This window comes from Plasmodium relictum, assembly GCF_900005765.1.
Source record: "Plasmodium relictum strain SGS1 genome assembly, chromosome: 14".
In the NCBI taxonomy this organism is placed as follows: Eukaryota; Apicomplexa; class Aconoidasida; order Haemosporida; family Plasmodiidae; genus Plasmodium; species Plasmodium relictum.
Window position 1 is genome coordinate 657,179 of NC_041692.1, and position 12,385 is coordinate 669,563.

General features: G+C 19.8%; 3 protein-coding genes across 3 annotated transcripts; 1 reads left to right on the forward strand and 2 right to left on the reverse strand.

Moving 5' to 3' along the window:
• Positions 1–693: 693 nt before the first annotated feature.
• Positions 694–4,494, reverse strand: PRELSG_1417700 (conserved Plasmodium protein, unknown function; the record flags this gene model as incomplete). Its single annotated transcript, XM_028679236.1, has 1 exon — positions 694–4,494. The coding sequence occupies one exon, from the start codon at positions 4,492–4,494 to the stop codon at positions 694–696; it is 3,801 nt and encodes a 1,266-aa protein (XP_028534969.1).
• A 2,335-nt stretch (positions 4,495–6,829) lies between these two features.
• PRP2 (rhoptry protein 2, putative) lies at positions 6,830–10,495 on the forward strand (the record flags this gene model as incomplete). Its single annotated transcript, XM_028679237.1, has 1 exon — positions 6,830–10,495. The coding sequence occupies one exon, from the start codon at positions 6,830–6,832 to the stop codon at positions 10,493–10,495; it is 3,666 nt and encodes a 1,221-aa protein (XP_028534970.1).
• Positions 10,496–11,213: 718 nt separating this feature from the next.
• Positions 11,214–12,261, reverse strand: PRELSG_1417900 (ATP-dependent Clp protease adaptor protein ClpS, putative; the record flags this gene model as incomplete). The annotated part of the gene is made up of 5 exons (XM_028679238.1): positions 11,214–11,284; positions 11,384–11,529; positions 11,618–11,737; positions 11,838–11,905; positions 12,097–12,261. The coding sequence occupies 5 exons, from the start codon at positions 12,259–12,261 to the stop codon at positions 11,214–11,216; spliced, it is 570 nt and encodes a 189-aa protein (XP_028534971.1).
• Positions 12,262–12,385: the final 124 nt, after the last annotated feature.

Sequence of the window (12,385 nt, forward strand, 5' to 3'; positions counted from 1 at the left end):
TACCATTTTTATTTTTTTCAATAATTACTTTTAGAATAAAAGCATAGGATATTTTCCTTTATTTTTTTTTAAGCAAATGCTGCTTTAAAATTAAAGATTAAATATTATTTAAATTAAAATTTTAGGTCTACATTTTTTCATTTAATATCCTACATTAAGTAATGTGAATTATTTAAAAAAATATATTTCTTTAAATTTGTACAATTATTTAAATTATTTTATTTTTTTTTTTTTTAACAAAGATATAATAAAATAGATAAATAAGATAACTAAAATTGACAAAATTCTAATAAAAGATTGTAAATTTTCTTTTATAAGAAAAAAAATATTTTTTTTTATATATATGAGAAATTTCTTCTCATTAAAAAAAAATTATTCTAGAAAAGTATAAATGGTACAGCATATTAGTATAGAACATGGTAAAAAAGAAAAATGATAAAAAAAAAGAAAAACTACTATTGAAGTATATTATAAAAAGTATCAAATAAAAAAACAAATTAAATAAATATAACGAAAAATGATTTATTATATATATAAAATTTAAGCATAAGATTACAAAAACATAAAAAGAAAAAAAAATATTATTAAAAGTATTGATGAAAATCTAAAGGAAAGGAATATAAAAGCATATATGATGAACTTTAAAATGTAACAAAAGGAATTTTTTTTTCTATTACAAACTGTATGAAATAATTATTCTTTTATATAAAAAGTATTAAGATGGTATATAAATTCGTAAGTGTATGCCATAGGACAAAACTCTGTATGAATCTTTGGACGAAAAAAACTACTCACATTTTTTTTTTCATGAATATATTGAAATCTTCTCCAAAATTCTGTAGAAAAATTCCAAAAAATAAAAAAAGTGGAATTTTGTAAAATATAATTTAATAAAAAATATGTCTGTGTATCAGTTATGTATTCATTATTTTTATATTCCTTCAAGTGATTCTTTCCATTTTTTATTAATTGGTATAATATTAAGTAATATTTATATGACTTTTTTGATAAATATTCCTGAACATTCATATTATGATGAATAAAGAAAGATGTCTTCCTTCTTGGTTTTATGAACGTATTAATAATAAAATTATAATATTTGCACCCTTCGCTATTATTTGAACAAATAATATTTTTTTTAATTTGTTCATAACATTTTCCTATACTGCTACCCATTTTACACACATCAGGGAAAAGTTCATTTAGCTCTTTAAATATATCATTTATTTCAAAATAGCAATAATTTTCTTTATTTTTTCTTACTAAAGGGTAAATATCATAACAATTTTTATAGGGGTAATAATCCTCATTACAATTAAAACTTAATTTATGTAACATATTCATAGACCTTTTGTTCACATAATTAAAAAAATTACTTTCAATATTATGATGAATATACAAATCTTCATCAAATTTTGAGACTGCTGATAATAATAGATCATTTTTCAAATTGTATCCAGTAATTATATAATATAATTCTTTTGAAAATTTTGCTACATTCATTAATTTTAAACCTAAATGTTCGTATTCTGTTATCCCATTTAATAATATTTCATGAAATTTCGTTTTTATTCCAGTTTCAAAATTGAACGTTTCGGCTTCTACTTTTAGTGTCGTAAATCCATGCAAAATGCAAAAACCAAAGATAGCCTTCAACAAAACTTTGCTCAAAATGGGGTTATTTATGTAATATTTTTTATCTCCTATGTATTTTATTGTGCATTCTCTATTAAAAAAATGGAAGCCTACAATTTGACTTTTTGATGATGAGTTTTCATTTAAGTAATTATCTCTAATATTATATAAAACATCTTCAGGACATACATAAGAATCGTTGTTTATATTATTTTCAATTCCTTTTAATAAATTTTCGTTTTCATTATAATTTTTTTTCTCATTAATAAATGCATAGTTGCTTTTTTTTATTTGATTTAATAAATACTCAAAAGTTTGCTCTTCATTTTCTATACTAATCGATAGTTCATTTTCAAATTGTGCTTCGCAGTGAATACTCCCATTTTCAGAAAATTTAGTAAGTATTTTAGAATATGGCCAAATATTACCTTTAGTACATAAAAATTTCAAATCTCTTTTTTGTAATTTAAAAATATTTGATTTATTTTTTTCATCATTATTTACAAGAATATTCCTTTTTAAAATATCATAAAATTTAGTAGGAACATTTGTAATAGAGAAATTATAGTAATTATTAAATGAAAAAAAATTAAAAAAATTTTTCCTCCTCACTTCACTATTATTATTATAATTATCATTCACTTCATTTTTTTTGTAAATTTTTTGTAATATATCATAGTCATATTGATTTTGTAACGTTAAAATTTCTTTTTCATCTGGTCCCATTATGAATGAATGATGGAAGGTGATTTTATTATTAATTAATTTTTGATTTACATTATTCTTATATATTAAACTATGTATTAATAAACCTAATCCTTTAGGATTTTTTTTACCAAAGGAATCATTTTGAATATTATCATATTCTCCTAATTCATCATAAATATTGTTATTTTTTTCATAATTATTTTTCTCTTCTTGAATACTTCCATAATTTGTTTCTTCCTTATTATTATTATTATTGTCATATTTTAATAAATCAAAATTTATAATTTTATTTTGAATATCTTTAATTGAAAAATTAAAATTATTTAATTCTTTTTCATCGTATACATTATCTATAAGATCATCGAAATCCATATTTATTGAACGTTCTGAAAATAAATTGTCTAATAAAATAGATTCTTCTAATTTTCTGTTATTATATTTTGTATATTCCCTTTTATATAGCTGTTCATGATATTTTATATACTTTGTAATGTTGCAAATTTTATTTTCTAAACTTTCCTTTAAATTTAATTTATCTAATTCATCTTTAATTAAAGAAGTTACAGATTCGAATTCAATAGAAAACATAGTATTTTCAAAAAAATCTTTTTGTATATTGTCATCTTGTGGAAAAAGTGCTTCATTAATAGAATTTTTTCTTATTTTTTCTCTTATTTTTTTTGAATTATTTTCTGTCTTAAACGACAAAGAGCTACACCAATTTATATATTCTTGCAGTTTTTTTATTACTATATCATTATTAAAAATATTAAAGTTGTCTTCATAAGAGCAACTTTCAAAACATAAAAAACTTTCATATAAAAATTGATGCATAATACTTTTTGCTTTTTCATCTAAAATTTTAGATGACATAATATTACTTATGCATTGTTCAAATGAAAGGACATTATTATCACAAAAATATTCAAAGGAGAGTAAAAAAAAATCATTTAATTTTTTGCTATATAATGATCTAAAATTACTATATTTTATTTTACTTCCCAGTTTTTTTTTTAAGTACTTTTCATCTCCCTCATAATAAGCTTGTAAATAATTTTTATAGCATAGACTTATTCTTTCTTTATAGTTTGATTGTTCCAATAAATTTTTCAATTCTAATAATTTATAATTAAAAATTTCTTTATTTTGCTCTATGCCTCTCCATAGTAAGTAAGATTTATTAGGAAAAAATTTAAAGTAGATGTTGGGAATATTTTTCCTTAATAATTCTTTATTAGTATTTATAAATGAATTCATACTTTTAATAACATAAATATCCTTGGGATTATAAAATTTACTACTATAAACATCAAAACCAAGATTAAACATATGATTCATTTTATTTTTTTCAAAATATCTAACTAGAGCAAATGCATTTTCTGATATAAAAAATTGTTTTTTATAACCTAATTTGACGCATAAACCAATTAAAACTTTTAAAATAATACTTTCTTCATCTGTTATATAAGAATTAATATTCATCTTTAATTTGCATAAATAACTGATATTGGCATTTTCTACATTATTACTTATATGCAGTTCGTTGTAATTGTCTATAGTTTTGTTACTATTATTCTCATTACTATGATAAAGTATGTCGTTTTTTTTTTCAGAGGAATTCTCATTTTTTTTCAATAAATTATTTGATTTCATAAATTCATTATATCCATTTTCTTTTCGCTTATTTTCATATCTCTTTTCTATTTCAAAACCTAAATAAAATGTATCTAGTCTATTTATAACATCGTAACATTTGATAATTTCATAAGAATTATCATAAATGTAATATTTACAAATGAAATTTATTTCCTTTATGTATTTAGATATATTGGAATGGACAGTATCCCCATATCGAATATTTATATTTTTTATTTTTACATAGTAAGTGTAAAAAGTGTTTTTGCAAAGAAAATTTGAAATGATATTAATGAAGTTTTTTTTATTAATATTGCAAATAGAAAGTAATTTTAGAATATTGAAAGTTTTATCAGCATCTAGAGTATTTTTTTCTGGATCATATTCTATATTGTTGGATTCCTTATAAATTTTTAGTAACTCCTTTTTATTAAATTCAAAAGGTTTTATTTCACTGCAAAATAGATAATTAATAAAGTAAATAAAAAATAATACAATAAAGATAGCTATCCCCATTCTATTGAAGAAGAGAGAAAAAAAATTATTATATATTATTTTAAATGATCTAATTTTTTTTTAAAATAACCACTAATTAAATTGATATTATTTTTTTTTAATTATTTATTCATTTTAAATAGAATAATTTTATATTTTTAATTTGTTTTTATATTTTACGTTGCTAAGTAGAATTCTATTCTACATTTTTGTAATTCTATTTTTTTTTTTTTTTTGTTCCCCTTTTCTTTTGCTTTTTCTTATTATCCTTTATCTTTTCTTTTTAATTTTTTTTTAACGAATATATCGTTATCATAATAGAATAATATCTCACTACTTTTATCTTATTAATGTAACGTTTCCTTTTTAAATATATAAAAATGCTATTTTTTTTATTAATATTTAAAAAGATAATTATAAATTTCCTAAAATATGAATAATATATATAAATATTGAGACACTGAAAATTTTAGCAATAAATAGTATCTTATTTAAAAAAGGTGTGTAACTTTATTGTTCTAATTAATTGATTTTTCATATAATGAACAAAATAAATAACCATATTAAATCATTTAATAGTTTAAAAAAGTATATATATATAGTGTAAAACAAAGATTGTAAAAATGTTTTGGGCACTACAAAGAAAGAAAAAGAAAAAAGAAATTTTTACAAAAAAAAACAAATACTTATTAATTTTAACCGAAAAATTAAAGAAAAAACAAAAATTCAACACCAAATTACATTTTTAAATAAAGAAAAAAATCCTAAAATTGAGACTTTTAAATCTATAACATATTTTTTTTTTTTTTTTTTAAGTACTTATGTTCATATACAGTCTATTGGCTTTTTGTCCACTTTATAAATATCAATTATTTTTTTTTAAAATCCAATACTTAGAGCTATAAAATAAAATTTTATTTAAGGGATAATGTTATATTTGTTTTATTTATTATCATGATACAAATTTTGAACTCCTCAATGTGATACATATTTTTTTTTTTAATTTTGAAAATAACACACATTAAATATTTACTTTAATATTTAAAAAAGAAAAATTGACTGTACAATTTAAAATGAATACATATTTTTGTTTTTAACAAAATTTTTATATTTCTGTTATCTTTTTTTTAACATTTTTATCTGTTTATACTATAATACCAAAAAAGGAATATAGTGAAACTTTTCAAAATCAGCTCGAGTGAATGCAAATAAGAATGACACTTTATATATGAATAATAAAACATTTTTTTTTCATTTAAAAATTTAAAATATTTTATATTATAAATTTTTTCTCTTGAAAATGTAATAAGAATGCCTATCAAAATAATTTATACGAGAAGTTCAAAAATATATAGTTTGTGAAACTATATCTTTTATGGAAACTTAAGTTTTTTTTTTTTTATATTTATATATTTAACAGGTATATATGCATCTGTCTATATTTATTTAAATAGTTAATAATAAAAATTTCTTTTTATGAATTTTATCCTTTTTATCATATATTTATTCTTTCACTTATTCTTTTTTTTAATTTTTCTTTTAAATAAGAGTCTTAAAAAATTATAGTATAATTTTTCCTTAATTTTTCATTTATTTGCCTAAAAATAAGAAAAAAAAAATTTAACGCATGCATGTTTAGAAATAATTTTTTTATATAAGCCATCCAATATTACAGCTGTGACACTGAATAGGAATTAATTCAATAAATAAAGTTATTAAATGTATATTTATTCTTTCATATAATGCACAAAAGTTTTCTTTTTCTTTTTTTTTTTTTTATTATACTCTTTAATAATCTATTATAACTACAAAGTAAAAAAAATGCATGTCAAGCTTTATTTTTTTAATACCCTATTAAAATCAAATAATAGTAAAAATTACTTTAAAAAAGTTTTAATGAATATCTTTATTTTTTTTAATTCATTTTTTTTTATTTAATTTATTTCATTTTTTTTTTATTTATACACATTTTTTTTAAATTAAAAATCTTTTTATGATATAATCTACAATATTAGAACGTTAAAAATAAATGTAAAGAATACAAGATTTCGTAATTTTTTTTAAAATGCTGAGAAAACTTTGGCAATTAACTATTTTTTAACTTTACTGTTTGAAAAAAAAAAATTTTATCTGCTTTTTATATAAAAATTTTTTAGTGTTTTGAAAAAAATAAAAGGAAAATTTTTTTAATGTTTCTTTTTCATTCATTCTTTTTTTTTTTTTTTATTGCTCACATGAAACATTAAATAAAATTTAGATTTGTTTTGATTAAACAAAAAAAATTAGCAGTTTGTTCTAAATATATATAAAAAAAAAAATACATTCCTTACATAATTTATATAATAGTTTTTTCAACATGATTTGGGGTAGATCAATAATATATTTGATATTTTTTTACTTTTTTTTAAAAGCATCATATATATGGGCAAATGATCAAATATGTGACTTTAATTTTAATGTAAAAAAATTATATGACATATATGATAAATATAACGGAAATAAAGTAGATGCTGATAATTCTAATAGTTGTAATAATTTAGAAAGTTTAAACTCAGTTAAGGCATTTTGGATGTTAAAATTAAAAGCACTATGCACAGAAAAAACGTCTATTTTAGATAAGCATGTTTTAAATAATATTTGTAGCAAAAAATTTGATGTACCCCATATAAGGTTAAATGAAATAACTGTAGGAAATAATATTGTTAATTTAGAATTTGTATGTGCCCATTTTTTATATAATAATAACAAAGAAATTATAAAATGTATAAAAAGTAATTCTTTAAAAAATTATTTAGATTCCTTTCATATAGCTTTTGATATATCTATATCACAAGAATTATTGAAACAATCGGATAATGTAGATTTTATACTTAATTTAAAGGATTTGAATGGATTGAATCTTGTTAAAAAAATTATTGATGATTCCTTATGTAGAATTCATTCTAGTGTTCATACTATTATGAATAAGAATGATCTTGATATATTAAAAGCATTAGTGGGTTTGTGTACAAAGTTGGGTTTTCATAATCATTTTATTATAACAGATAATATTCACCCGTTGTTTTATCCATTATATTCTAAAGTACCATATAGTTTAAATAAATTAAATTTCAATTTAGAAAATACTACGTTGTATTATTCAAATTATGAATATTTTTTATATAACATTAAATTAGCTGAATCAGAATATACTTTAAGTTCATATATATCACCATCTGTATTAAAAATTAGTCAAAATAATTCATTTATTACATGGATAGGATTAAAAAGAGATAATAATATTTACAGTAGGAAATTTGATGAATTATATGAATTACTTAGCAAAATTAAATATATAGAAAGAATTATTTATTGCTATAGCAAATATACTTCTAGATATTATGAAAACAGTATAAGTCATTTTCTTAGATATATACCGGAAGATAAAAGAGATATAATGCAGAATAATGGAAATATTTTTATTTATATAATTAATACTTTATGTAATAATATTCCATCAATTCATCAGTGTGTCGATAAAATTATTTCTTTAAATGGAACTTACGATACTTATTTTAAAAATTTTATGATTAATTTTATTTACTATAATGCTTCATGTGCATTCAATTGTAATGCAGTTGATTTAGGAAAATTATATAATGATGAAAATTTATGGGATATACTTATAAAATATTTTTCTCATTCATATTTAGTTAAATATAAAAAGAAAGCTTCCAGTACAACTGGATTGTCAGATGAGTATAGTGAATTATCTAAATTATATTATACTAATTATGATTATGATTATATTCATAGTGGGAAATGGAGAAAAGAAATAAATTTAGATAATGAAGAAGCCATTTTAAAACCATCTGATGATAATATAGAATATGAATTTTACAATTATACATTTCAGTCACTTGATTTGAATAATTATAGTTTCTTTACTTTAAAAAGTAAAACTCATGAAGACAATATTTGCCAAATTGCCTCCTTTATAGAATCAAATGGCAAAAAGTATGTTCATGTAAATCAATATATTAATAATTTTTTTAATAAAAATAATAGAAGAGTACTTTCACATGATGATGAAATAAAAGAAACAAATAATGATGGTCACTCTCAAAATAAAAATAATAACGATACATATAATACTAGTTCTGATAAAGATATTTTTGAAAATGATGAAGAGAATGAGCATAGTGATCATATGGATAGGTTTAATTTATTTGATAATTTTCTTGGTGATTATAAAGATGGTAATGGTTTCCTGGATATACTTAAAAATAACAATTTATTTAATAATCATAAATTATTTGAGAACATATATGGTGATGGTGAAGATGGGGAAGAGGATTACTCAGACTCGTATTCAGAAGAATTTGATATAGAAAAACATAAAATACACACAAAAATTGGTGATATATATCCATTAAAGAGATCATATGAACTTAAAGAATTACTGGAAATTTATGAAATTCATCCTAACTTTAGTAATTCTGATGAAGAAATAAGAAAAAAATTTTTTAGAAATGATTTTTTTGGGAAAAATGCTTTTACTGTACAAGATGTACAAACAAAAGTTCCAAATTTTTATAAATATTATTACGAAATTAAAAAAGAATTAAATAACCTTAATGATCAAGATAATTCACATTATAACATGCTTTTAAATAATTATTCATATGATCCAACCATTTTTTCTAAAATGAATATAAATTTTGCATGCACTAAATCTGGAACATGGCCTGTTCGTAAGGTATCAGGTCGATGGATATCAGATGTTTTATGTGAAGCTTATTTTGTACCTCAATTAGTATATAATAATCAATATGCAGAAAATAAAAAAAAAAGTAATAAAAAGAAAGACAATACTGATGAAATAGATACTAAATTGTACTCTTTGAAGGAAGAAACTAGATTAATTGGTATTGAATTTGAAGAACAAGAACCACATAGATGTGCAATTAGTTATTTAGGAGATGAAGTAAAAAAGAACCAATTACCAGTATCTGCATCTTTATTACTTAAGTTAGCTACTGGATTTTGTATTTTGCATGGTTTTAAAATTGTTTGGATTGCAGATTCTTCTTTTGATATACATACAAATATTTATTTAAGATATACTTCTATATTAGAAAAAGGAATAACTTATTATGAAAAAACTAGATTTGAATTATATGGGGCAACAAGATTAGTACCACAATTAGATTATATTGCTTCTGGATTGAATATTAAGAACAATTTTATTACATCTAGTGTATTTAAAAATGGATATAGTTTGATTAGTTTTCCAGGTGTGGATTTAAAATTTCATTTATTAATGAGTAAAAAAATTAAAGAAATGATATATAATTTAAAATTTGACTGTCACAGTTGGACTTACAAAGGATGTTCGGAATATTATCCTTTAATGAGAGAGAGTAAAAAAAATTCATCTAATAATAATGACACAATTATTTTTAACGGTAAATATACAGATAAAGAAAAAGATGTAATGCTTCAATGTTCCTTTATGCATGATAAAACTTTTATTGAATTAAATAAAATGTTTCCAAAAGAATGCACATTTGGGTCAAGAATTGGTGATTGCCATCAAAAAATAAGAAAAAGTATACCATGCTACGACAAAAATTCTTGTAAATATCAAGTGTATATTTATGAAGAATTTTTAAAGCCGCGTAACCATTTAAATTTATTATATGAACATTTTATAAAAGTTTCTGAAAGTCTAACAAAGTTAGCTAGACCATATTATTTGCAATCCCTTTTATCACTTGAGCATGATATACAAATTAAAAAAAGTAATGGAGAAAAGGCAGAATATGAAGAAATATTATTGTTTATTTTGAAAAATTCTGTTTATTATGTTTCATGGGCTACTTCGAGTGAATTCTGGAAAAGAGCTGTTCATGTTCAAGATGTAGATTATATCAATACTAAAACATCTGAAGATAACAGGGAGCTATTTTGCCCAGTTGCATATGCTCATGAATTTATACGACATATGCTCTCTCAATATATGAAATTCCCAAATATTTGATTATATTTAAAAAAAAAAAGAGAAATATTATATTTATAAATGATTTTGTAACTTTAATAAAATTATTAATATTTTTCATATATTTTAAATTAGTTTATATTTTTTTGTTAATTTTTTTTTTTCTTTTTTTTGAATATCAAAGAAAAAAAAAATCAATGTAAATAATTGTCAAATATACTTTTGTTAATTTTAAGAAATAATGATTTACTTTTGTTATGTCAATCTTTATAATTATATATATATATATATTTTTTTTTTACATTCCTATCAATTTTTTAATTCATATTTCTTTACTTTTAAATATATGCAGCTACTAATTTATACAAATATATTTTTAACATACCTATTTATAAAATATTGTTAAAATTCAAAAATTTTGATTTTTTTCTATATTTTTTTTTTTTTGTTGTCGTTCATTTTTTTCCACAAATGTTTATTATTTTATATTTTTAGTTGATTATTGCAAATGTATTAATTTTTAATTATTTATATAAATTGTGATAATAAATTATATTTTAACAATGTCCTTTTTTTTATTTTTTTAATGATTATATAATTGAATTAACAAAAATTGAAAAAACATAAAATTTAAAAATTTGGTTTTATTTTATTTTTTTTTACTTGAAGTTATGTAAAAATTATTTTTATTTTTAAATTATTTTTTATAGCAAAAAAAAAAAAAAAAAGAAAAAATATTATGAAAACTTTAGAATTTGGTCTAAGTTTTTTTTTTATTTTTTAATTGGCTCTCATGGATTATTGAAACCGTTAAACCATTTTTTTGTAGCTCTACAAATTAAAAAAAAAAAAAACACATATATATATAAAATGCGTTCTATTTAAAATATATCTTATTCTCATTACATATATGCATATATATATAATTACCTTCACAATACTTTTCTGCTTTTGTTTTCCATGTTGATAAGACGAGAGCTTGCCCTGTGCTATGAGCCTCAACTGTAATTGTATGTGCCTTCGCTTTACTTATTTGTCCAATAACTTTTACAATTGTATCAGTTACATAAGTAAAACTACAAAAAAAGTAGATAATGTTATATATGTGTAGTTATAAAAATATATATTAAAAAATAATTTTTTTTTAATTTTATAAAAACTTACTTATGAATATCATCATTATATAAAATGACTTTCCATGCAGTTGTTTCATTCTCTCTTTTTTTTTTTTCTTCTTCATCAAATTCTTTTATGTTGTCTTTTTTTATCTCCTTTATTACATTTCTGTTGAAAATATTTTATAAGTACATATATTTATGCAACTAAATGAATTGTAAATAATGAAAATAAACACATATTTATATAGAGAGAAATTTATTTTAACCTGAGCTTATTTATTTTTTCCAAATTTACATTTTGGTTAACATAGAGTATAAATTTTTTTTTTTTAAGCTAACATTAAAATAAAAAAATTACAAAGAAATTGATTGAATGTAAAATTATATATTCATTTGCAATATTAATCAAAAAAGAAAAAAAAATAATAATAATAAATAATAATTGTATGCAAAATTAAGAAATAAAAAAAAGCAAAATTCTATATAAAATAAAAAAAGATAAACTATTAATAATCTTTAAGAAACCTTAAATGGCTTAAATATTTTCCCAGTACTATTTATATTTTCTAGCTTCAGAGATGAAAAAATAAAATTCCAATGATATTTTATATATATTTTATTATGAGAATGTGTATTTTTACAAAGCAATATATATAATACAAAAAAAAATGTTTTTAAATATTTATACATTTTTTGTTAATCCAAATTAATTTTCAATAAAATTAAACGAAAAAAAAAAAAAAAAAACTTTATTTCTTATGAGTATTTATTCATCTTCACATACTTAAAAAGAGTTTATCCATATTTCATGGTT